The following is a 27,309-nucleotide window of genomic DNA, read 5'->3' as shown; positions in this document are numbered from 1 at the left end:
TTTTATTTTGTAATAACAACGATTTATTGCAATTGCAGTAAAATACACTTTTCACACCTGATTGGAAGGATCCATTGAGCTCCAAGTCTAGGCTTTGGGTGCAAGAGGGCAGTCTTTAGGAAGCACACATTTACCAGATTCTCCAGACCTAACATAGCCTTTGTTGCATGTGCATCCTGGCACACATTGTGTTTTGCATGGTTCTGCATCTTTATATTTCCCACAGGTGAGCGGACATGGAGAGGCACATTTAGAATAGTGAGCATTGGCGGCGCAAGGACATGTACTCTCAGGTACACATTGACCAGAATTCAGGACATATCCTTTTTTGCAGAAGCATCCTGTAACACACAGTGCTGGGCACACCATGCCACTCCCCATGTTGGCCACGTCCTCGCAGGTTTTCGGACACCTGCTGCCGCAGGTGTTGTACTCCATGTTTTTTTTGCACTTTTCTGCAATGACAATATGAGGAGAGTTACAGGATTATTATTGGCCATATATGAAATGCGACACAGCAGCCTAACATTGGAACCGGTATCTTTAAAAATACTACACACTTTGACTATATACAAAATGCGACCCAGCAGTCTAACATTTAAAACTCTAACTTTTAAAAATACTACACATTTTCATGTATGTACTGTGAGGTATCTGCAGCCCAATCTTACATCATCTGAAGCAGACATGCAGGGAATCACAAGGATGATTTGTACAGGCCTGGGCATGTGAAATGAAAGAATCCAACAAGTCGACATTAACTGCCAGAAAGATTAGAACAGCAACAATGCTGCATTGTTGGGTACGAGATAACTTCTGCCCCTGGACTCCCTTTGGCTTAAGGGTTCTTTAGAATGTAGCGTTCTGGTTTATAGCCTAGCTTCAGAATTTGAAAAACAGCCCCCCCCCTTCCTAAAGCCAGTAGGACAGACATGTATACCAGGTGCCATTGGCTTCCAAGCCTTCTTTATGAACTTCGGAGGAAGCACAGAGAAATCTACACGCATACCTGCATACGGATGTGGTAATGCATGCAAACAATATGTGTACATTCCCGTGTTTGCATATATTACCACATCACGTGTGTAAGTAAATACAGGGCCATATTATCAAGAACGGCAATAACATTATCTCTGCTTTGGCAGCACAAAACTGCCGCTAAAGTGGCAATAAGGCGCTTGATAATATGCCCTTGTGAATTCCCATAGAAGCCCAGGTTTGATGTCCTTCACACCAGAACCTGGGCTTCTATGGAAATTCACAAGGGCATATTTTCAAGCTCCATATCGCTGCTTTAGCGGCAGTTTCCTGCCCCTAAAGCAGCAATAATGTTATCGACGTTCTTGATAATACGGCCCACAGTCTTTACTTTGCCATCACCACCTATCCTGACAGCACTCCATGACGTACCTTACCTTGATCTGAGCATGCTGCAATTGATAAACTGGGGCAGGGATACATTTCAAAACAGATTGAGTTTATTTGCAATAGGTGGCCTGACAAATAGTCTTCGTGGTCAATTTAATATGATCTTGCAATGGGCGTAAGTGCTCACAGATATTGATGAGCCTTCTATTGTATCTGATGTTACTTTTGATGTATATTATCTGATCATGTGGATAAAGTCCTATCCGGGAACAAAAAGAAAGCCGATTCGAAGCCACAATGCAGAGCAAACATGGTCACTACTCTCCCGTGAAATGAGTTTGAAATCTGCACTAAGAAACCCAGCAGCCTCTTAGATACATATGTCTTATGGTTATTGTGATATTTTAAATCTGTCGATTACAGTCAGTGTGTAACACTGAGCACAGAATGTCATTTTGTTAATAGATTGTTGTCTTAGACTGCCTCAGAGTTCCATACCCTGGCAGTGGGTCTGCTGACCTCCATCCAGCTGGGGTGAGTATATCATAGCTTTGCCTTGAACATCTCTTTTATTAGTTCATGTGCAGTTATGCCATCTTCGGAGAATACACTAAGGACAAATATCTGACTCTTGTTGAAACGTAGCCGGTAATCTCCCACGAGAGTAATAACCCAGGGCCCACATGGATCAAACAATTTTGCATTCGCATATGGTGCGAATCGATCATTTCCTCCACTTGAGAATGCAAAAAAGCCTTTCAAGATGTATTAAAGGATTTCTAGTCCCAATTTTTGGTAATCACAAAAAGAGCCATTACCTAGAATTGCGACTATAAATAGGGATTCGCAAAGCAAAGCCTGTGAATAAAAAAACATTACTCACTTGTATTTCAAGGACTATTGACCACCGGACGTTATCTTTATTTTACAGAGCACAACAAATGCCAAGGAAGAAACAGAACAGAACAGGGGCCAAATCATGAAAAATAAGAACTTGGAGCATTTAACTAAAACACTGTGAGGATCACAAAGCATTTGTGACTTGCGCCATTTCATACTCTTGGTGGTAAGGTATGGTAGTGCAAGCGATTAACACATTTTAACACTATATTATGAAAACAGGATTCCCCAGGTGGTAACATGTCACAAAAATGATTGTCTCCATTTATTGTGCACATTTTTTGAGTGGTTATATAGTCCGGGGACGTACCCTGTTATTTTTTAATGGTGTTGTTTTGTTACTTTATATTTGTTTTTCTGTTACGCACTGTATTTACGTTAGATATATTTGCAAATATTGTTATGTCTACAGACAAAAGCAGCACATACCTCTAAGGTTCCTGGGGAAAGCAATCAATTATCACAGTGTAAGTTGGTAAAATAGTGCTGCTCCAGCTCTACAACTACTTAGGACATCAGTGATCCCATGCTGTGGCATATATTTTATCTTAACTTTATGCTCTTTGTGTTTACTTTATGTGTTACAGCCCACAGTCTCCGGAACAGGTTTGGGCTGACTGGTGTCTTAAGTAGTTGAAGAGCTCCAGCAGAGAGTGGAGAAAGAAACAGCTAGAGATGACTTTGGAAGAAAGGGCAGAGAAAGAGGGTGGAGAAGAGAAAAAAGAAAGAAGAGACAGGAGTTGGAATAAGGGCCCGCAGAAAGAAATGTGCTGCTGAGCACTCACTGTTTTACCTCTTCTCCCTTTAGTGTGAACAGATGTGTTTGTTATTTCTGCACACAGCACTCACTTTAAAGGAGAAGGAGGTTCTGGTCGAGTGTAAAGAGACCTGGAACATGTCACAATAGGAAACAGAATAGAGCGTGTCACTTACAATAAGAGCCAGCATGCTACAGAATCTATCTGTTTAATGTCTTTGTTGGAAAAGAATCGTTAATAAAGGTAACACCTAGTGGTCAATAGTCCTTGAAATACAACTGAGTAATGTTTTTTTCTTCACAGGCATTGTTCCAGATTGAGATGTCAAACTCAGAAGGTTTGCTAAATAAAATGCTGTACCTCAGATGTGTTTCAACTGGTGTCCACAGAAGGACAGTCCTCAGCTCTATTGGTCCTTGCAGCTCTGAATATGAATGTTGCTTGAAAGCAGGTATGTTGCCCTACATGAAACCCATTGGAATACTGAAAGTATTGCATCTTTGTCACCACAGCATCCACTCATCCTAAAGATTTCTGCATTTTCATTTCAATGGCTGTTCCTGTGACTACCACTCAGGGCAGTCAAGCATATTTTGCTCCATATCTCCCCAGCATGACTTCACCACACGTGCAGTTTTCTCCACATTATCCAATGTTTTCACAAGAATATCTAATACTAGCAACATCGCTTTCTGACCATGCACTAGATTATTGTCAGTCCCCTGATTCGAAAAGGACTCCTCCCCTCATATGTGTGTGGCTAGGAGAAATTCTTCTGGCTCTGTTACTCTCTTCAGCCATCCCCTACTGCCAGGCATGGCACCAATGTCCATTGAGGGGGACTTCAGTGCACACTATTAATGGAGAACTGCCCCACTCATCACCCAGTCTCTGCTGACAAATAACACCTGTCTCATTGTAGCGGTCATGCCTCCGTCAAGCATACACTCTTTTACACGAGGCATATTTCTGGACCAGTGCTAGGGAGAGGAGAAGATTGCGCCATATTCTGTAAATATGGCGTACTTCTGCTCTCTCCTTCTCACACAACACAACCCAGCATTTGCAGCTGCTGCACTGCCTGAGCGACCAGTAAATCTGCCCCCCAGTGTTTGTGTCTTTGTTGGGCTGGAATCCATGGATAGCATGTGTTTGGGCACTGAACAGATAAAAACTATATGAGGTGATTTATTGTATCTTGGATTACCTTGGAAATTTGGTTAAGTGATGACATATACATGCTGTAATTGCCACCTAACAATTGTTGTAAACTCCCAATTGAATAGTATAATGTTAACACTGTGATAGCAGTCAATGTATATCTGTTTATATATGTCACTGCTATGGTTGGCATATTTGCCTCTTTTAACTTAACCATTATTCGCATTCTTTCTATGTTAAAATTCCACCAATGCATTTTATGAACGAGCTTTGAGACCTCTAAGCTGTGGTTTATGCTATGCTACATGAAAACGTTTATGGGCCTGATTATGTGCCTGGCGGTTCATGGACTGCCAGACTCACTGTGGCAATCTTCCAGCCACTCTATTCCAACTAGAGCGGTCAGGCCGCATTTGTACCACTACAGCCTCCACGGATAAGAGATCCCAAATTGTGGCGTTGCAGTCTTGAGGCGGCAATTTGCTTGGCGGAACCGCTGCGTCCCGCCACGCATATTATGCGATTCCTCTCCGCCACTGTTTTCATGGCGGTTCCTACTCCATGAAAACGTGGTGTAGAGGAAACAAAGGGGGGGCCTACAGGGCCCTCCGTTGTCGCATGGCCATGGGGGGGCATTCAGGGAGACACATGATGTGCCCCTCTGTGTGCAAACACCCCCAGTACATGCACAGCATGGACTGCTCCAGTCCATGCTGTGCAGGTACTGACTTTGACATTCCTATTGCAATGCCTATTACATAGTCACTGCCGTGGAACCTCCAAAGAGCCACCTGCCAGTGACAAAAATAGTTGTGATGTGGCAGGCGGTGCGCACACGGGTTTGGCGGTGCGGGAGCAGGGCGGCGACATGACGATCAGGGCATAAGTCTTCTTGTCTGTCTGTCTTCTCTGGACAATTAATTACAAGTCTCACCCAGATGTTCTGTGGATCCTCTAGAGGATAGTGGATCCAGTAGGACCACTGCGAAGCATGAGTGTAGTAGACAAATACTTAAAACACACCTAGCAGGGCAGGGGTTGCCTTGCAGCACAGAAGCACACATTTATATGAAATACATCGATTTATCTATTTAGAAACACATTAAATGCTTATCTTCTTACCATCACAGTGTCCAATTGAGAGCGCTGCAGCCAACACTGAGAAGAAAAAATTATTGAAATATGAGCATAATCAGTGTTAACACTCCTGTGCAGTTGCTTTGATGGCATAATTTACAGATTCTCTCTCACTACATTGTATGCAAGCACATTAAATGTTTCATAGTTAATGAACATCTTTAAAAGGAATAATACATGTAGAACAGGTAAACCTGGCACATAATTTACACCCAAAAAACGACATCTGTTTAATAATCTCAAGCCCAATCCACCAATTTACAGCACAGATTTGTTTGTGTACTTTGTTTTTCTGTTTCCCCGTCAGTAAAACAGGAAAGCTTCTGCTTTGAAAAAGTTCATAAAGAAAATGAGAATCAAAAAAAGAAGAAATAACCTGAAGCACATTTGGGAAGTACAACTTATAAGGCCCCGATCAGAAAATGAAGGGCTACACCGTTTAAATGAAGGCCATTGAGAATTGAAAAACCACTGCCTTTGAAAATTATAGGTCCGGGGGCCCAATGTTCACCCAAAAGCCCGAATCCTTGCCCGATTATCAAGTAAACCACGTGGGATACATCATGTTATGTTAAAGCAACTATGTAGAACTCCTCATCACAGATATCCAGGATACAGAAGCAAATAAAATCGGGCAATTGGTCATGAATGGAGCATGATCAAAGCTGAACCTCAATGTCCATCATCCTGTCACTATAGGCATCCTTGGTTTTGCTCCCGTAGAAACAGTCAAACCTGAAATGCCTGTCAATGTCCCAAGTAAACCGGAACATAAACAACTCCAGACGAGTTTCACCCTCAAAGAGTGTTGGAAAATACCATCTTTTTGTGGTATTCTTCCAGATGTTTGTGAACTGTTTTTGAGCCTATTTTAGTTGGCCATATGACTGTGTGCACTTAATTGCTACCAACCAGTGATATAGTGCCTGTACTGTCCCTTTTAAATATTGTAATATTGTAATATTGGCATACAGCAAATTGGCACATTTAATTTGCTTATAAGTCCCTAGCATATGGTACTATAGGTAGCTAGGGCCTTTAGATCAAATCCTACAACGCACACATGAAAGTAGCACTGTACAACATGTCTACAGGCCTGCCCTGGCAGCCTGTATGTGCAGTTTTAAATTGCCATTTCGGCAGGGCAAAATAAACCTTTTTCCAAGGCTAATCTTTTCTGTTTATTACTTACTAGCAGCCCGCCCCAGCTTTGCCTGGGGCAGAAGGGGGCTGGGGGCTGCATTTGTAGCCCGTGACCGGAAGGTGTCTGGGGCAGCATGTTGTCGAGCGGTGCACCCGCCGACTCTCTCCCGCCCCCCCGCCTCTAGCCTCCCGCCCCCCGCCTCCAGCCTCCCGCCCCCCTGCCTCCAGCCTCCCGCCCCCCGCCTCCAGCCTCCCGAGTACCGCCCGACTCCCTCCCGCCCCGACTATTTACTTTTGTTATCTGACCCGCCGCTCCTCCTCTTCATGTCGCCACCACTGCACCGCCACCGCTACTCACTGCACCACTGCACCACCGCCCCTCCATGACGCCGCCGCTCCTCCATGACGCCGCCACTACTCCTTCGTCATGACGCACGCCGCGTCCAGCGCTAGGTCCCGGCCGGCTCTACTTTCAGGGGACTACTTAGCTTTGTAAATAATTTTTTTATTTTGCTTTTTTTTTTTATTTATATAGCCTATGTCCATCTACACACCCTGACATTTTCAAAGATGTATTGGGTGTGTAGATTGGCGCTGTGGTTCCTGAGATTACCTTGCCAAAAGGTGCAAGTTCTCTCTTTATAATAGTAGTATAGATAAGTCACTCCTAAGGAAGGCTCGACGTGCCAGTAGAATACATTTTTATATGTCCTGGCAATGAAAAATCTTCAAAGTAGTTTTTCAGTGTGGCAAGGATGAATCTCCCATAGAAAAGAACTGAGGTACATTATAACAATTCATAATGCATTTCCTAAGTGTAGGACTAAGTAGAAAAATAAATCAAGGACTCTGTTTAATAGGTTAAATTAGAATCCAACCTAATGGTCAAGTCGACTTTAAAATTACAATTTTTTAAATGCCAGCTTTAGAAGTTGACATTTTTCTGCTGAAGCGAAATGTGCCTGTGTTCAGTGTCTCCTGAATGTGAATGTCTCTTCAGTGGTGAGATGTGTATTCCTGTTACACGTGTACAAATATCCTTGGGTGTGTTAGTTGTGTTACTCCCATGCACAGACTGGCTTGGGGGTTTCACTCAGCCCTTGATTGCATTTCAAAGGGTATCCCGGGGTCTGTACCTAGCCCCTGTCTAGCTTCAGAAGAATCCTACCCTATGACTGACAGATGCAGCACCTGCCTTGGCCTGCCTGTCCTTTGTCTCGCTAGTTAGACTGGTACCAAAGCAAGTGGGGGTTACTGGAATTGACTAGAACTACTTTAGGGGATGGAAAAATGAGTGCTCCCCTGCTTACCTTAATTAATTCACAGAGCCTTATAAAGCACACAGCTGTTTCAAGGAGTGTCCTGGTGCTAGAAATGTAATTGGTAGGAGCTATCACAATAATTCCTTTGCTTAGACCCAAGTCTTGAGTTTTTTATGAAAGAAGATTCAGAAGAAAATGATCGAAGCCCAAACCGGAGCTTGTTCCATGCATGAGCAACTAGAAGGGAGAATAGTTGGCCTCCCCTTCTAGCCTGCCTTAGTATCTGCCCCAATGCAAATGAAGCCTGAGCAGAACACAAAGCTATAGAGGGACTATAGAGTTACAATCAACTACCAAATATTGAGGTGCAGTCAAAAAAGGCTATAATCGCCAGAACCAGAGAACTGTAAAGAATGCACTACTTTACATGTAGCCAATGCAAAGAGCTTAAATAAGTAGGGAGTCATGTCTAAAAAGGATGTTTGAGAATGAGTCGAGCAGCGCACTCTTAACAATCTGGAGTCCTTCAATGAAGAAATCAGAGAGACCCAGGAAAAGAGTGTTGGCAGAGTCCAGCCTAGAAGTAATGAGGGACTGTAGGTCCGTCGTTACTTGTATTCAAAATGTATTCAAATAGCATAGCAGACCAAAACCGTTTCCAACCACTGTGGACACCTGTGTTTGAAAATATTAATGATTATCATATATTACCCCATGGTTTTTAATTACCACAGATGGAGAAGATGGAGAAGAAGCTCTATTTACTCAACAGCTAGACCACCATCCAGATTGAAATGTCTCGAATAAGAGGACCTCCATATTGTCCATGTTGCACATAAGGTGATTCAAGTGCAGCTATCTAAAGACAGCAGAAAGACAAGAATTAAAAGGCTGCAGTCCAGTGTACAAGATCACATAGGCACCACAGCGTTCCACCAAAGTTGCAAGGGGAGCACATTAGACATTATAAAGAGTTGGACTCGAAGAAGAACCCTCAGGTTTTCCCACCAAAAAAAATGTGTAATCAGATGAGGAGTGTAATTCAATCTAGCACTAGTCCTCGCACCCCGAAGGAATGCTAATGCTGGAGGTGCAATGTATGTGACACAATGTCAAATGCCACAGGAAGATCAAGTAACATCAGAACCACCATTCCACTCTAGTTGAAGGAAATTCAGGACCCCAGAAGGGCCTCCAAAGGTAAGTTGGCTGACCATGTGTCTGAGCTACAGAGATACAACAAGCATCCAAAGGTGTCTTCTTGCAACTGCCCAACTGACCAACCCAACTGGACGTCCCTTGTACTCTGCTGATGGCCTCTGCTAGAGTGAGTCCTGAAACCCATGTGGTGCCCCTCTGGTCTTGGACCCTTGGATTAGTGTAAGAGTGTACTCCTCCTGTCTAACCTCTTGGGGCTTTAAAGCTTTTCTGCAAACTTCTGCTCTGAGAACTGGAGTGGGACTGGGGTCTAATAGAAAGCCATTCACTGAGGGTGCATCGCTGTGGGATTGACATCAATGCAAATGCTGTCGTGGTGTTATGCACAGTAGCAATTCCTGTTTAGCCGAACCTCCCGAACACAATATGCAGCCTTTTGGAGCCCTTGTAATCTACAACCTGCATTGTTCCCTTGCCTGAGGAAGTCTGAGATCCAGAAAAACATCTAATTTTCAAGGTAGAAATTTCCACCAGGCCCACCAGGCCCACCATCACACTGTACCCCATCGAAGACAGCCTCCTCAGTGTGAAATCTTGACTTTTCTCTCACTGAGCTTTTTTTCCCTTCAATGGCTTCACTAAGAAATTGTCCAGCAGCTCCCAATCACCGATGACAGCGTCTTTGGATCCAGTCAATGCCTTGCCCCACAGAAGTGTTTGCCTTCTCAGAATTTCTTCTACATTTGAAGGTAACTCTGAGACAGGATCCAACTTGGACCTTCTATCTGACCCACGCTCCATCACAGTTAGCCTTAGCTCTTGACTTTGCCTGGTCATGCACAGCCAGATAACCCGGTAGGCCCTTTGTTCTTTTTGGCACTATTTTTCAATTCAAAATGTAAAAATTCATATCTCTGATTCTTCCAATTGTATCTTTGCTGTTTTGGTGGCATTTCATTTATTACATTTTCTCTATTTTACTATATTGCTTTACATTTTCATTTGAGTTGCGTTTTCACTTTATTACTGTTTGAGTGCAGCATTAATGTTTTACACTGTTTCTTTAAGTTAAACCTAACTGCTTTTGTTTCAAGCTGCCTTGGGGTTAAGTACAGGTTTATTGAGGGACTTTTGGCTCACCCAGACCAGATTTATTATTATTTGAAGTTGGTTCTTACTTATCACAACTAATACTCCAAGTTCTTATGATGGCTCTCAAACGTGAGTTGTAACCCAAATACTTAGGGGTTTTCACTTAGAAAAACTAAAATGTGGATAGAATATTTGTATTAATCTGAGGCCTTTTTAATTATTTGTGTTACATTCCAGTCCATTGTCTTTTTGCTCATCATGCCACTACAGACAGAGACCAATGATATACACATCAGACAGGTTTCTGCTCCAAGAACAATAGTCCAGATCAAACTGCCTGGGAAGACATGTATTACCTAACTGGTTTTAACATTTTTGAGCCTTGGCAGTGAGGTTCAGCCTAGGTTCTAGTCACAATGAGCTAAAAGATCAATGTCCTGGAAAATACCTACAGTTCTTTTATGGTGTTTGTGCCAAAGGTGGGGCACATGATTCCAGTCTAGTATGTCAATGACAGATTTCCCTAGAAAGTAATAATCCTTTAAGTGACATCAGAAGACATTGTATCACGTTTAAAGATATACGTCTTTGGAAACATCCCTCCAGTTGCTGTTACTTGTGAAGTGAACTTGGCTTTGGAGTTTTCTTAATGAAAAAATGTATTCATATTTGAGATCTATGTTATAAATGAATCTTCAGTGTTGACATTGGTGCTTCAGTTTATGCATTCTTTTGTTTCAATTGTCACGTTCCCTCAGATATTTTCACCTTTAGTCTACATTTCACATTTAGTTATTTTGTCCGATCATTAGATATTTCTTTTATCATTTGTTGCTGGATAATCAGTATGCATGCACAAACACCTTTGCACAAAAACTCACCCACAACTTAAATGAGAACTGCTTTGATCCTGACCGCCTACCAAAAATGATGACGTAAGTTGACCTAAGTTATTTGTGGTCCATTTAGTGCGTGGATTGGCATTGCACTCATCTATACTCTTAACTCTACATACATTTAACCAAAGGCATGAGTAGATTCTAATCCCTTAAATTCAGAAGATGGACAATAAAAATACTAAACGAGTGAAGAAGAAACCAGCTAATTTACATCAAATCCAAAAGTACGTCCTTTATGAATGTATCAATATAATTTGAGTTATCAGGAAGGATCTACTATCCCTTATTTTTCATAGATTCTAGGTTACCCCTACTTTATGCAAACACATTAATCTAAACATGTACTTGGGTGATGAGTTTGATTTGTCAGGCATTTGAGACGTTCACAGTTCTAATACTATTAGCTAAGTGTGAAATGGACAGGAATATCTCAGTGTTATCAAAGCTTTGCTTGTGGTACTCACCTACTGCCATCATTGTAAGTAGATTCATGCTTTTAAACATTTTGGCAATCAAAGGCCCTGAAATAAGAAGAAACAAGAGTGATGAGTGATACAAAAGTGATATTTTGATGACATTGAACTGAATGTCAACACATATGTTTTCAAAAGTTAAGTATTGATTTTGTAATTTATTTCAATATGTGTTGCATTTGCACAGTACGGACCTAGCTATGTCAGCGAAAGCCAGAGATGCATTTGATTATAGGTTGAGAATGGCAATTGTACTGGTTTGTATATTTTGGAAGTGTTTTGGAAATGTGATCTGAAGAGAGAAGTACAGAATTATTTCTTGCAAAACAATAATTCAGGGCTGAGCTTGCTTTCCTATAAAATTTGCACCAGAGAACACCTAGAGCTTTGCTAGTTAGTCATTGTGTGCTCTAGAAGTAAACATATTTTGCCTCATGTATTTAGTTTGCCTAATGTAGTGTGAAGTGTGTCCTTGAGGCAGGTAGGTGAACTGAATTGCACACATTTGTATTTTGTGAAGTTTATTTTAAAGTGTTTTTTGACCTAACACTAAAAACACCCTCACCGTCCTCTAACCTTCGAAACACCATTACCTAATCCCTAATATACTATACAGAAAAAATGACCAACAGATTCAGGGACAGGGGCTACCCTTACACGGTCCCTAAGACTGTTAGGGAGAAAGCCAGCAGTCTGACCAGGGACAGTCTCCTTACTAAGAAGAGGAGACACAAAGAAGATCCTAATAAAGTAAGACTCATCACCACTTACAGCAGTGAATCAAAGAAAAACAAATCCATGATCACAAGACACTGACATTTGGGAATGTCAGACCCAGTGATAGTAGGCAAAGTGTCCCTCCATCCCCTTGCAACTTATTGCAACTCGAAACCCATTGGAGACATTTTAGGGCATAGATACACAGGCACACAAGGCAGGAAGGAGAGGGACAGGGTTCCTACAAATGTGGAAATTGCAACGCTTGCAAGGGTAGTAAAAGCAAGAAAACATTCTAGTTACCCACTCGTAAGACAGCCAACATCAACAATTTTATTCCATACAGCAATGACTTGTGTGTGTATGTCTTGGTATACCCATGTGGCTACTAAAATGTGTGCAGTATATTATTTCCAGTAAAGAAGAGAATAGTGAAGCATTTCAGGGTGATGAAGAATTGTGATGTGAATTACCCTGTAGCAAGACATTGGTCAAAAGAACATACACAGAACTCTGCCATTCTTTTGCCATTTCTTTAGCGAAGTATTTAAGCGTATGACTAGCATAATGCTGTCTCTGCTCTGCTGTAAAATGACAAAAGCCATTCATTTTGCTCTCATTAGAGCTCTTCAGAGAGGTATAGCTTTGTCTAGACACAAGGGATCATCCAGTTTAAGTTCAAAGAATACCCTTTAAACTGGGTGCTCCCTTGTGTCTGGAGAAAGCTATACCTCTCTGAATAGCTCTAATGAGAGCAAAATACTATGTCAGGGGTTGTTTTTACTCATTTCAGGTTAGCTTGGTTGGTATTTTAACAATTAAAAACTGTAATACTGTGCCTGTAGTGGTAAATGTTTTTTGTCATTTTACAGCCCGGGCATGGATGGCACTGTGCTGGTCCTATGCTTAAAGAATTTTCTGTAGAAATGCCAAATGGCTTTGTCCCTTTCTATCTCGGGGTGGATGGCACTGTGCTAATCCTATGTTTAACGACTTTGCATATTGATGAGCGGAAACAATAGCACTTTGACAGTAAAATGCAATGAAAGTGTACCTGTAATAATGTAGTATGAGGGGAAATCGAATTGCAAAGTTCCAATTAGTAATACAATGATATTTCTTCCAAGGTGCATTATGGGAACGGCAGTATTGAAGGACTACATTGAAACCTAGTAGTCGGCAAGTTTATAAAAACCACAATGCAATGCTGCAACAGGATATGATGGTTGACCTCTGAAAAAGAATTTGAACCAAGCTAAATGTGTCAAGACTGAAAGATCTTAAATGAGTTCCCATTCCATTTTATTATATAAAGTGGCTGATTCCTTGAAAGGTCCTGGTGTGCATCATTCTTCTTTATGTATGAGCAAAGGAGTTTTTGTTGGAATGTTCATGGGGTGCTCCGTCACCGAATGTCGAGGCCGCCCTGCTGAGGTGAGGCTTCCCTAAGCAGAGAAAGTCATGGTGGATATATATATATATATATCTATGTATATATATATAAAGAGAGAGATACATAGATATAGATATATTATCTACTGGCGGTTGCCAGTAGATAGTTAGCATTAGGACCTACTATCCATAGGAAATCCGCAACATTCTATTGGCAAAAACTTTTGCTTCAATTGAAAAATCTTCTTGAAATTTTCCAAACTTTTGGCCAGCTCAGTTCCGCTCCTTCCCTGAAAGGTTGGGGTGATTAGTGAAGCAGGGGCCGAGAAAAAAGGGGGGTCCCAAAACGTGCTTTCCCCATGCAATTTCCCATAGGACCATCAGCCACGGCCACAGCTCAAACAGCTGAACGGAATTACCCCAAATTTGGCAGAGAGGTAGCCCTCAGTTCCGACTTGTGCCTTTGGCATATCTGGTATCAATCTGTTCAGTAGTTTCTTTGAAAATTACGGTTAAAGTCATTTATGTATCTATGGGCGCGGAGGATCCGCGGATTGTGTGAGGATAGGCCTCATAGGATAAGCGCACCGTCCCGATCACGTGCTCAATTTTAATTGGATGTCAGGCGGTTGTAAACATTCAAAATAGGGAACTGTTGGCAGCCATTTTGTGCCTCGGTAAAAGCGAGGCTGAGGAAGTCATTGAAATATGTGTGCAACTTGTGAACACGGGGCAGGGAAGACACACCGTGACCCCCTAGGCCTGCTCAGGGCCCCAATTTTTTTTTTTAAAAAAGACGTGATTGTCCCTAGGCCCGCCCCCTCATTGCACCACTCTGCAAACACGCCCCCTGCTGCGTTTGCAGAGGGGGAAATAAATCGCCTAGAATACTGGGGGTCCCTGGGGGTCAACTAGCCCACCAGGAACCTCCAGCATGCGCTAGGGGGCTGTGTTGCAGAGAGGTGTTCTGAGACCACGGCCCTTTTTACACCTCTCTGCAACACAGCCCTGTGGCACTTACGGGAGGTACCTGGTGGGCTAATTGGCCACCAGGGGACCTCAGGATTTAAGGGGAATTAATCCCCCAAACTTAAAATGCGCCACGGGATGCGTTTGCACAGTGGTGAAGGTAGGGGGCGGGACGTGAGGTGATATGTGTGCAAACACGCCCTGTGGCGTGTTTTAATTTGGGGAATTAATTCCTCTTCAATCCAGAGGTCCCCTGGGGGCCAACTAGCCCACCGGGTCCCTCCAGTAGGCGCCAGAGAGCTGCGTTGCAGAGATGTGTTCAGAGGCCACGCCCCTTTTTACAACACTCTGCAACAAAGCTCCTTGGCGCTTAGTTGAGGTAACTGGTGGGCTACTTGGCCCCCAGGGGACCTCTAGATTGAAGACAAATTAATTCCCCAACTTAGAGAGGGCATGGCCTCTGAATACCTCTCTGCAACGCAGCTCCTTGGTGCATATTGGAGGTACCTGGTGGGCTAGTTAGCCCCCAGGGGAGCGCAGCATTGAAGAGGAATTAATTCCCCAACTTAAAACGCGCCACAGAGCGTGTTTGCACACATGTCCCCGCAGGCCCCGCCCCCTTCCTTCACCACTGTAGAAATATTTCTCTAAAATCAGTCGAACTACGAATTCCGATTTACTCACCTGTTATCAGGGGAGAACTCAGTGCTGCATTTTTTAGCCCAGCACTGACCCTGAAAAGTAATTCAAAGCGTACTTACCAGTAACTTGTATTTCCTTCCATAGGAATCCATTGTGTGATTTTCACCAGAAAAGTTTCCGTCTATTTTCACAAACTAAAAATATTGCCTGTATGACTTAAACACATTCTTTCAACTGTTTACAAGAGATGCACCCATGCTGGATCCAGGATACACCACTGAGTAAGAAAAAGTAACGTTGACATTACTTACCTGATAAGTGAATTTCCTCCCATAGGATAACATTGGTGGTTCTATGTGAAAAAGTTTCTAAGTGTCAACTTTTAAAATACAATAATATTCCTTAAAAATCACTACTGTAACTATAACGTTTTTACTCAACTGTTTACAGGAGATATCCCAGGACTGAATTTAGGATCTAGTCTTGTGGTTAGAAAAGTAATCCAAAAAGTAACTCATTGCATTTAACTAGAAATTTGCATTGAGCTCAATGTTGCATTGTGTCTGAAATTGTGTTGCGCATTACAACAACTGAAACTCCTGTACTTAAACATCTATTGCCTATTTGCAAGGTATTTAAACTAAAGTAATTCATTCTGAGAAAGTATATTTTGTAATTAAATGTATAATAACTATAATGTAATTTAAAAAATAAAATATCTAAAAATAAATAGTTAACAAAATGTTGTAAATCAGTGTAAAAAATATATAAGAATTAATACATTTAAAAATTTAAATACAACCAAAGGAGGGAGGGAGAGGAAGGAGTGGATTTAGTCTCCCCTAACAATTTGTTTAAACAAAATAGAATCCACTCAGAAAGTGGTAGTGATCCCTAAAGTGATGGGGAGCACTCAGTGTTGTTTGAATACCCCTCACACACCAACAGGCCCCTTGGTGTCATGCTTCATCATCGGGGCCTTCGCATCCCTCTACGGGACACGGCGTGCTGCGACTCACGAATACGTAGGAGCACTGATAGTGATTCACGAATACGTAGGAGCACTGATAGTGAACTATGTGTATGTGTGTGTGAGATGGGGAGTGAGTGGTGAGGTGAGAAAGTGAAGGTTAAAAAATACCTGGCTCATAGGAAAAAATATTTATTATGTCCTCGGCTGGTATTGTTAAAAGGGGTGCAAGACGAGGTTGTTAGTTATACGTATTAGGGTATACCAACCTCAGAAAGTGCGTCGACATGTTTCGGAGTACAGCGACTCCTTCTTCAGGACGAGGATATGCTGTTAGCACCTGCTTGTGAATGGTGGGGTAAATTTATCATGACTTTGGCTGCGATAAAGTGCAGTTAATTCAGCAATAGCTCCTTGTGAATATGCCCCATAGTCTTAAATATTTCTCCTTTCCAAGGTATTTTGCCCTCTTGTGGTGTCAGTATTCTGGCCAGTAGAAATATACATAATTATTTATTGGTTGTTGTTAGACTCTGCGGTCTCTAATTGGCAGAGGTATACACTTCTGACAAATAGGGACTCACCTCCTCTAGTCAGGGCAAGGGAATCACACACTTAGATAACCTCTGCTCACCCCCTCTGTAGCTTGGCAAAGCAGATAGGCTTATCTCAGAGGCAGTGCGTTAAGTATTTACGACCACATACAGTAATACTGTGAAGACACTACAAATAGACACGACACAGTAGTATTATAAAAATACGAATGTTTATATAAGGTTTAGCACAAGACCAGATAATGACAAAAATATACCACAATCTTAATAAATACTCTTGGAAGGAAAAATAATAAGTCAAGCGTAGTTTCTTCTTAGCACAAAAAGTTTTCAGCCACAAAAGCAACTCTTCTTCTTTAGATCACAGTTCTTGGCAACAATGTAACCCACACGACGTTGAGGCAAGGTTAATCCAAAGGTTCGCCGTCGACCGCGAGGAGCGCTACGTCGAGCCCGGAGTCCCACGGACCCCCAACAACACAGTACCTTGGGAAAATGAAGCACACGATGATCAGCGGCGTCGAGCAATCCGGCGTCGCGTCTTCGGTGTCAATCCGGCCTCAGTAGTCGTCGATGTCGATGATGATGTTGCAAGAGTGTGCAGCGCTCACGGCGTCGAGAGGGCTCGAAGTCGATGCGATCAGCGGCGGTGCAGACACGAGGTCACTTGGGGCTGGAGCCGAACTCACTTCTCACTGGCGTCGCTACTGGCATCGATCGGGCCCGGCGTCCGGCGTCGAGGAAGCGGGACACTGGAGCCGTACTCCCGATGTCGAGCTGGATTCGGCGACGGCCGTCGGCGTAGGGATTGCTGGATTCTGTCAGAGGTGCTGGACTTTTAGGTTCCAGCAACAAGCACTTTCAGCAAACGGTGAAGTCCTTTAGCCCTGTGACTTCAACAGGAGGCTGGCACTCTTCCAGCCCTTGGAGATTTCCTTGGCAAAGTTCGAGAGTACACACTCAGTTCCTCTCTCCTGGTTCCTTGGCAAAAATAAAGAAGCAACTGCAGGATTCCCCCCAGCAAACAGCACACTGGCAGAAGGGGTAGGCAAGTCCTTGGATCAGCAGGCTTCTTGTCCTTGGTTCATGGTTCCTTGTCAGAATTTATCTAAAGTCTTGGTTCAGGGGTCCTTCTTTTATACCCCTTTCCGGCTTTGATCCCTTTGTCCATTCCGGGTCTGTGGTGGGTGAAGCCAGGTGGTGACACTTGGCCGATTCACGGTGCAGGGCTAGGTCCTCAGACACCCAGTAGGAGGTGGAGCCAGTATTGTCACTGGCAGGAGCAGAGCTATCCGTCGCTCGGCGGGAGGAGAAGCCAGCATTGTATCGGGCAGGGCCGGCCATCAAGAGCTACTCTTCCCCTACTCTCAAGGCAAATGTACCACTCACCCCACACTGACTCATTCAGAACTCTGGAGCCACCCAGCCCCTGTCACACACACACCAAACCAGTAGAAACCAGAACTAGTTAGACAAGAAAATAGTCACTTTCTAAAAGTGCTATTGTCAAACCCAGAGTCCAAAAACCATCCACTCAAACGGATGCGTTATCAAACTCTGAGTTCAGGGATACCAAACTCGACATTGCACCATGCTCCCCGAGCCAGCTAGGATCATAATATTAATAATCCTGGCAGCCCATTCTAACTAATGGAGAGGAGGCGACCTTACGATAGTGAAGGACGAACATGGCGGTAGTTCACTATCAGGACACGCCAACTTCGTCAGGCTTGTCCTACCTTACGCTTAAAATGCACCCTGCCCTCGGGCCTACCATAGGGGTGACTAATATGAAGTTAAGGGAAGGTTTGGAGGGCTGGCAAGTAGGCGTTCTTGCGCAGCCCGCGTGACAGTACGGGACTGCACGTAGGTCTCGCAATGACAGACCTGTAGACATACTTTTACCAGGCCGTTCGTGTGGGTGGCACAACGCGTGCTGCAAGCCCACTAGCGGCATTTGTATTTATAAGCCCCGGCACTCCGCGTGCACTAGACTAGGGACTGACAGTAAACCAAATAAGCCAAACATGGAAATCAATAAATACAGTAATTTAACACTTGCACAGCGGCACTGATCAGCAGTGGCACAGTGCCCAGAGCGATATACCAGCAAAACATTGTAAACAGAGGAGGCAAACAGAAAAAATGGAGGAGAGACTCAAGCCAATGATGTCAGGTCTAACAGTTGTCAATCTATTGCGACTGGTGTTGAGTTTTTTTCAGCAATGCTCAGGAACAACACAAGGCAGCAGTTTAATGGAACATATCTGCCAGCAAAGCATGCTTTCACTGCTTGACTTCAAGTTTTTAATCCCTTGGCATTAAAGGGAAATCTGTATTCATGTACAAGTTCTCCACGTATGCATAGCAACTGAATCATATCCTCTGTGGCTGCCCCACACAAACTGCAACTAAATGTTGTCTGATGGTGTTTCTATGGTGGTAAGTGGAGCAGAGATGGAAAAAGGCTAAGCCGGTGCCATAGATTTTTTTCTTTAGTTCTTGTGTTGAACCCGGCACCTAGGTAAGGTTGTGGAAATCCCTTGGGGTAGCTGTGCAGAGTAAACTATTTGTGCACTCTCCCAGACAGCAGAGTTTCATCCTTTGCCAAGGAAACCCTTTTGACACTTGCTGTGACAGGCTGTTTGAAGCTGTTGTATGCTCCTTATTCCTCCAAAAGACCATATATAAGGCTAGTTTTTCTATTAACTCTTGCAAATAGGATTTCACTGCACTGGTATATTTAGACAGCAATTGATTCATAGATGAGAATTTAGTGAGCCATTCTTAGCTCTCTTGATCTTATACCAGCTTTTGACATAAGCGGCTCTGCGTGCTCATTGTTACAACTGCAATCAGAATTCCAGTCTAATTTGAGCAGGTGATGTGTATTTTGGTAAGTTAAAAATCATTCCAAATGCTCACGTTACTATACCATCCTGCGTGATAGCATCCCACCCCTCATACACTCGCTCCCATAGGTGGTAGTTGGAATGACTTTTGCCTGTACCACCTGGATCAAGGGAGTACATTTTGGACAGACAATTTTGTTCTTGAGATTTTTTTTGCTACTGCCATTGTAATTCCTCTTCTTTTTAATGCCTCTTTTTGAGCCGTAAATGCACCTTTGCTATATTTTGTGAACCCCGCATATTTATGTTCATTGACTTTTTCTACCTGTTGTCTGTCAGATGCCAGTGACATTTTAAGATTATTTTTTTGGGTTCAATTCCAGGCTTTTAGATTTGTCTATGTTTATTTTCAGCCCATTTTCATCAGAATAACTTTTGGTGGTGTCCAGTAAGATTTGGAAGCTGATGGCCACAAGGTCATCAGGGTATAACAGCTTCAAAAGGGAAAGACCGACCATCTTTAGAGCATGGGAATTACACTTGTCCCATTTGTTTGATACATCTGGCAAAGAGAGAATGGACAAAGTCAGGACTAGTACGCTGCCTTGTTTCAGCCCCTTTGGGGTTGAAATCTTTATTGATAGATGGTCGCCGCCTGCAAGCTTCGCTTGGACCCAAGAACCAATGTGTAAAAGAATTAGCTGATTCAAAAGACTGGATGGAATATTTCTTTTAGTGAGTTTGTCCCACAGCTTCTCTCTGTCCGTGTGATCACAGGCTGAGGATTAATCAATGAAGCAGGAGTATAATGGTAGGTTGTCAACTTATATAGCGTCTATCAACAGGGGAAGAGGTAATATGTTTGTGGTTGTCCCCGTGTGCTTGCTAAAACCTGTTTGATTAAGGGTTATGTCTAGGTTTTGGGATGCCCAATCTGTTAGTTCTTCTAGAATGAGCCCAACACAATATTTTGCGTTGTTGTCTGTTAAGGTGACCAGCCTATCATTTTTTGCTTCATTCTTGTCACATGTCTTGTGTATTAGGGAAATGATTAACCCCTCCAGAAAGCTGGGATTGTGTATGTGTGAAGAATGTTCTCAAATACTGGTTTTAATGCTTCTGCCCAGTAATCTGGGTCTAGTTTAAACAGAATTGGGGGGGATTTTGGACCTGGTGCTCCTTCCCTCCTTTCTTTGGGCTTCCTGTTTGCAATCTGTGTGTCCGTAATTGCATTTGTTAATGTTGTCTGAGCATTTTTAGATCATGAGTTTCTCCTGTGTTTCTGTGTTTGTATAACCCGTTATCTTCTCTTTGTTTGTACTGTTGGAGTATTCTGTATTAAAATAATGACACAGAAAACGTACCCAGGCTTTTTTTTGTCATGTGAGAGCTAACTCTGTGAACTGTGGGATTCTGTAATCTGTTTCCAGTGTGCCAGAATCTTGTTCTGTTGTTTTTTTTTATATCATGGAGTAATTTGCCAAGGAGCGTCTACACTGATTTCCTGTTTGATTGACAGATTAGGTTTTTCTTGATGACTTTTATTTGTCTGAACTCCTTTAGGGCATTATTCTCAGGGTCAGATAGGCAGTGATCTATTTATTGCTTTCTTAACCCCTCCCCTGCTGATGACGGAACCGCTCCGTCATCAGCTGCGGTGGCGCTGTGCTGATGACGGAGCGGTTCCGTCATGGCCCGCCCGACGCTTCTGCGCGGCGCGAATTCTGCGCCTACGCTGAGCATTCTATTGAGCGGGCGGGGCTATGACGGAACAGCTCCATCATAAGCACAGCGCAACCGAAGCTGGTGACGGAGAGGTTCCGTCACCAGCATGGGCCCGCCGCATTTCCGCCCCGCCCCCTTAGCACTGCGGCGGAATAGCCGCCGCAGTGAAGGGGTTAAGGCATTGAATTTGCCTACTTTGTAAGGTGGAGAGGTGATTGGCTAGCATGATTTGAGTTGTGGGGGGATCCTCATGTCAAGGCTTCTCTCTTGTCATTGATTGTGGCCCTTCATTTGCTGTGTGAGATTCTCCTAATAGTTTAGTGAAGTTTTCCTAGCTGATTGTTGCTTTTGGGCCTGTCATTTGAAAGAGCCTTCACCAAAGCCAACAGTCATTCTGGGTAGTAGGTTTTGCATTTGATCCTTTTGTTATTACAGTATTTATGGAGTTAGGATGCTCCATTGGCCGGTTTGGATTCACACCTTGCACTCTCACTGTAATTTTTTGAGGGCGAAGATCACTATGATCCTTTGCTCCTAGATGACAGGTTATGAGACAGGGTTGGCAAAATATCTGATAATTTGAAAGAGTGATCTATGTCTTTTAGAGTCCTTATAGGGATGTTTCATGAATAGATTGATTTAGTGAGTTGTGCAATCTTTATGTAATGTGAAGGCATTTTAGGGTTGGTTCTGTTGCTAATTTCCTTTACTATGCCCGTGAGGCAGCTTTTTTGCTCAAATGAGCCATATGGCCTGTTCCTTATTTTAGTGGCTTCTTTTTCATCATTTCCTTTTGCAAGTGTCATTTTCCTTCAGTGATTACACCCATTAGGTTGGTGATCATGCAGTCACTTTACAGTGTGTTCTGTATTGATCGATTACATTGGCATAGAAGAATTTGATATTAAGTAATAAATAGTAGGTGTTTGTGATTTTGGGCCTTATGGTCAAACCTATTTGGGTGGTAAAAAAGACTCTGACCAGCCTAAATCGGAACCTTTGTGACCTCAAAATAGCATTTGGGTATGTTCAAAACTCCAACTACATACCAAATCACAAATTGAAAAGGGCATGTTTAGGGCGTCCCTTCAAATTTGTGATTTATTAAGGTACTTACCTATGGTTTACGACAGCAATTGTGGTTGCAAATCATTTATAGGTTATTGATACCTCACAGAAGGTGGTATCACACTAGCAAACAGGAAGGGGTCCCCTAAATGCACGTTCCACTTTGTCAATGTTATAATAAGCATTTTTGGGAGTAGGCAGTGGTTCCTGGGTCTGCTGCTCACCTGTAAAAGGCTTTAGAAGTTGTTCTTTTTCAGTTTTTTAAGTGCACCCTGTTTTCCTTTAAGGATTTGTAGACCTTATCATTAACTGTGCCCAAAAACATTGTTTAAATTAATATAGCAAATATGTATATCAGTTCCGGGTACCCAGCGGCAGCAGATGATACCCCAACACTGCTCTTGCTACCAGTAAATTCAGGCATCAACTTAGGCAGGAAAATAAAGATGTCTCCAAGTCCCCTATTTGCTCTCGGTACATTTCAGTTAAAGGTAGACCGGACGTATAAAAAAATTTGATTTCTTTAATTAAAAGCAATCAGAGACAGTGATTTTCTGATCCAGGCAGTCCACGATCCATGTGATGGCAGCGATTTGAAGTGGGTTGCAAGTTACAACCTACCTGATGCATATTAATGAAGAAGGTCAAATTATGACAACTTACGAATCAGAATTTTGTGAACCAATAAGTTTCAACATATGTTAGTTTGCAAAACAACAAAGCACTTAGTAAAAAGTGAGTGAACAAATTGTGACCGCTTTTACCCAATGCATTGCGCTAACGTTAGGCCGTTTATCACTTTGATGGGCCCATGGTCATAATAACTACATGTTCCAAGGGTTTTTCTTGCTTTATATTACTAGTAACAATTTTACAAAGTTTTGAGAACTTCCTTCAGTATAATCAAAACGATTTCTTCTGTTTTGTGCTTTAGATATCTTTTCTTCGTCATGAAATGTGGTAATTAAAGGTCCCCCTTAATTTACATTCTAATCATTGCAGGAGCCCGTCTCTCACTCGCTTCTCCTTTAGAGGGAGATTCAACCTAACAATGCAGTCACTGATGAGCACATCTGTACATGGCAGTCCAGAGTTATTCTTAAGGAAAGGTACAGTACACAGGAGACCGTCTGCAGAAGTAAAGAGAGGTGGGCAAAATAACTAAAGAAAATATGATGAAATAGAAAGTGCCTTATCTTTCAACGATCTTAAGATAAACTGATACGAACGGGAACATCTGCATCACTTGTCATGGTGAAACGATGGCTGTCTTATGTATGAATTCTCCCGCCTGCCCAGACCATAGCTAACACCACTTTACATTCTGGGACATGGAGTTTCACTTGTCCCCTTTTAGGTAAAAAGGAAAAAGGCTCAGAATGGAAAGAATTGTGAGATGTCGACATTGTGAATGGCCTAGTCAGATTGGTTGTTAAGCGCCTAGAAGAGTCTTATGAACAAGAGATCATGGACATTTAATAACCAATTGTAGGGGAGTAGCAGATGTGAGACCATGCAAACCGTATCTCCAATGAATACAAGATGGTCTCCTTGTCTCACCATTGCACCCTCGAAGTCCCCCTTTTTACCCCAGCATTGTTAGGAGAACTTGACGTGAAGTGTACAGAGAGTAAATACGAGTCTTCAAGATATCTGTATCTTCCGCACTAGCTTGATGTCTGAATGTATTGGTAGCAGGAGCAGTGTCTGCTGCCCCTGGGTACCCAGAACCTACATCAATATTGTTATATAGTAATTTAAACAATGTATTGGGCACAGTAAATGGTTAGGTCTACAAATTATAGTTCGAAGTACCTGCATCTTTTATAATTAACCCAAAATACAAAACAAAAAATAGATATTGACACATACCTGCTTTCAATTCAGCTGCGGTCAAAGTTTCCTGTCAGAGACTGGCTGCAAGTGGGCACGTCCAAAGCACTGCGGTTTATATATCCTGACATATTTCACCGAGGGATCACTTGGGCACATTTGCACAACTCTGTCTGTGAATAAACAAGACGCTCCAGGTTTGGGTGCGGCCGACTCATGAATGTTCGTGTAAGTTACATACTCCCTGGAAATAAACGGTGCGAATCACGCGCCGGGTCACTAAAATGTACCTTTCCTAAAAGCACAGGTAGTGTTACACCTGCTGAGAGTTGAAATGAATACCTGCTTGCAGCTATTCCTGATGACCTATTCTGAACTATTTTTGTCTTTCACATAATTTAGGGAAGTTCAATTTAATATTTCACAAAGACAAATTTCCCTGCTATCATAATAGTTCAAGGGCGTTCTCTTATTTTGCAAGACATGTTGCGTATTCTCACCATGTTATGTACTTTTAACTGTGATGCGTTCTCGCGTTTCTGCAACAACAAGGGTGACGTCCTACAACATTTCAAGTTAACACTGTTAATTGTATGAAACCATAGTGTGTTTGTTTTTTTGCAAACATGTGGTGTGAATTGTTTTAATAAGGTTGTTCCCGAAAACAGCACACTGGCAACTAGTATCCTCGAAAGCTTCTAACCAACCCACATCTAAAAAAATTCGATTTCTGCACAAACATGACAATGGATTCCTCCTCATTTTCAAAAACTCTTGGACATCCTCAGATACTGCAGGGGCGACATTTTCTTGATACCTCACGGCATCACATACGTTAGAATATAAAAAGAAATTCTATGTCATACAGAGCGGGTGATTTTTTATTGGGAAATAATTAGTGCATTTTTGGTCAACAGATTCATCATCTGGTAAAAGTAGCACGTGGGGATTATAATCTATTACGGCACATAGGGGCTGGTATGTCATTCTTGCCACTTATATGGACAGAACGTTTTGCAATTACATGAAGATGTGACATGTGCAGTCATGACGGGTTTCCTTTTTGGCTTTCTAGATTAAAACTTTGTTTGAACGTAGCACAAAAATATAAATCCTTCTTGAAACAGATGTTAACAGATGTTAAGTAGGAAACATTTATTAACTTATCTTAACATTTCACATATTGAATTGTCTCATAGGATTATGTACTGGAATGCTATTGATAAAGTACAAATCCAATTGTGAATAGGATGCACACTCCTTTACACTATAATTACCTCACCCTTAATAAAATAGATTTAAATACTGTTTACCTGTCAGCCTTTCGGTGGTCTTCCCCCAAAACATTTGCCTCACTCCTCCAATTTGCTAATCATGTTTTTGTTGGCCATAGGGCTCTGTGCACTTTACCACGGCTAAAAAGCGCCAAAGTGTGTGTGCTCACTCCATAAAACATTGTAACATTGGCTCACACCCAATTGGCAGATTTATTTTACTTATTTGTCACTAGTAAATGTGCACTTCGTTTACTCAGGGTCTGTAAATTAAATGTTACAAGTGGGGCTTTAGCATTAATTGTACCACCCATTCAAATATGTCTCTAGACTATCATTGCAGTCTGTGTGTGCAGTTTAACTGCCATTTCGATCTGGTAATGTAAACCTTTACTAGGTTAGACCATCCTTTTAATATCCCTAGGGTAGGCCCTAAACAACCTATTGTGCAGGGTGCAGTGCATTTAAACCGCTGGGCAAGTATTTTAACGTTTACATGTCTTGGTAGTGAAAAAAATCTTAATTTGTTTTTCAATACTGAAGGCCAAATTCTCCCTTAGAATAACAATGGGTTACTCTTTACATGGAATAAGTTCATATATTTCAATTTGGAGCAAGTAGAAATGATCAGTTTGGTGTCTAATAAGTTGCAATTTAAAAGTTGGATTTTCAGTTACAATTCCGAAACCTCCAAAACCTTTAGAAAGTTGGCCTTTTCTTGTCCCAGACATTTGTTGCCTGCAGCTGTATCCTGGGTCCCATGACTAAGTGTAGCTGGCAGTTGGTATTTGTCTATTTCTCCCAGACACTGAGATAAAGGAGGAATAGGTGTTGGCAGGATAGGACATCTCTGAGTCGATTGTGGGAGGGGCTGTCATCTATCACACTTACACATCACAAAGGCTCTGCTGCTGCACCTTCACAAAGGTTGTATGCACCAGTCTGTTGTGCCACCAGACAAGCTGGGGCCAGAGCAGGGGGGGGGGAGGAATTCCAAACGACCCTGAGGTCTAGGAGCAAAAATCTCTAGGACCTTCTCCTAATTCAATGCTGGCATGAAGTATGAATATTGAACTCTCAGACTCATCTCTTCAGTAAGGATGTATGATGGACCAGGTTTGTGGCTTGCAGGGGCAACATGGTGGAAGTGTTCTGAGCTCGCTCTGCCACTCATCCCCTTCATCCGATAAATTTCTTTGCAAACAAAACAGGTGATGGACAGAATGTGGATTAATGTCACACATTCACCCCAGTCCAAAGATCTGGGCCCAAATCCATCGTTTTTTTGCACTCCACACCACCCTGGGTTAGACAATGGCGATATGCAAATCAGCTCTGACCCTGTGCCCCATGGGAACAGTCCAGTCCGAACTACAAAAGCCATGTCCTTCCCAGAACGGAATCAAGCATCCGAGGACCGGACCGGTTTCGAGGTAACACCTCTCATCAGCCCGGCTAGCTTGACTCCAGTGGTGTGGAGTGCCTGGGACCCACGTCTGAGCATCCCCATCGCACTTATGGCGGTAATTGCAAACAGAACAGGTGATGGACAGAATGTGGATCAATGTCACACATTCACCCCAGTCCAAAGATCCGGGCCCAAATCCATCGTTTTTTTGCACTCCACACCACCCTGGGATAAATTTCTTTGGCACAGACATAAGATCCACAGTGTGGAGCCACAGTGGATCAATGTGCAAGCCCCCAGAAACCGATTTGTGCGAAGATACCTGTAGGGTGGCAATTGCCTAAACATTTATTTTTTTGTGTTCAAATCTTTTTTATTAAGCAATAACAAAATTTAGAGCAGCAATAAAGCATCGTTGTTCATACAAACATATTGGAGTGGTGCCGAAATCGGTCATGGGTCAAAACATATAAAATGATATATGAATAAAGAATAAAGAATAAAGTATAATATTGTACCAAATAAGACAATAAACACCGTACCGTTCTAAAAAA

The 27,309-nt window shown here is 42.5% G+C and overlaps 1 protein-coding gene across 1 annotated transcript; it reads right to left on the bottom strand.

Moving 5' to 3' along the window:
* Positions 1-24,446, bottom strand: LOC147701355 (venom peptide SjAPI-like). Its single transcript, XM_086930055.1, has 4 exons — positions 24,113-24,446; positions 11,343-11,399; positions 5,310-5,345; positions 1-455 (listed from the first exon to the last, which is right to left on the bottom strand). The coding sequence occupies exons 2-4, from the start codon at positions 11,380-11,382 to the stop codon at positions 88-90; spliced, it is 444 nt and encodes a 147-aa protein (XP_086786181.1). The 5' UTR covers positions 11,383-11,399; positions 24,113-24,446; the 3' UTR covers positions 1-87.
* Between the last annotated feature and the right edge of the window lie 2,863 nt (positions 24,447-27,309).

This window comes from Lissotriton vulgaris, chromosome 7, assembly GCF_964263255.1.
Source record: "Lissotriton vulgaris chromosome 7, aLisVul1.2, whole genome shotgun sequence".
NCBI lineage: Eukaryota > Metazoa > Chordata > Amphibia > Caudata > Salamandridae > Lissotriton > Lissotriton vulgaris.
This window is presented reverse-complemented; position numbering and strand designations above follow the sequence as displayed.

What these genes read in the sequence shown, in the direction of transcription:
- LOC147701355 (XM_086930055.1), bottom strand. Translation starts at nt 11,382, where the DNA reads ATGTTTAAAAGCATGAATCTACTTACAATGATGGCAGTAG. An exon ending in ACTTACAATGATGGCAGTAG is followed by an intron (nt 5,346 to 11,342) that starts GTGAGTACCACA and finishes TTTTCTTCTCAG; the next exon opens with TGTTGGCTGCAGCGCTCTCA. An exon ending in CTCAATTGGACACTGTGATG is followed by an intron (nt 456 to 5,309) that starts GTAAGAAGATAA and finishes TTGTCATTGCAG; the next exon opens with AAAAGTGCAAAAAAAACATG.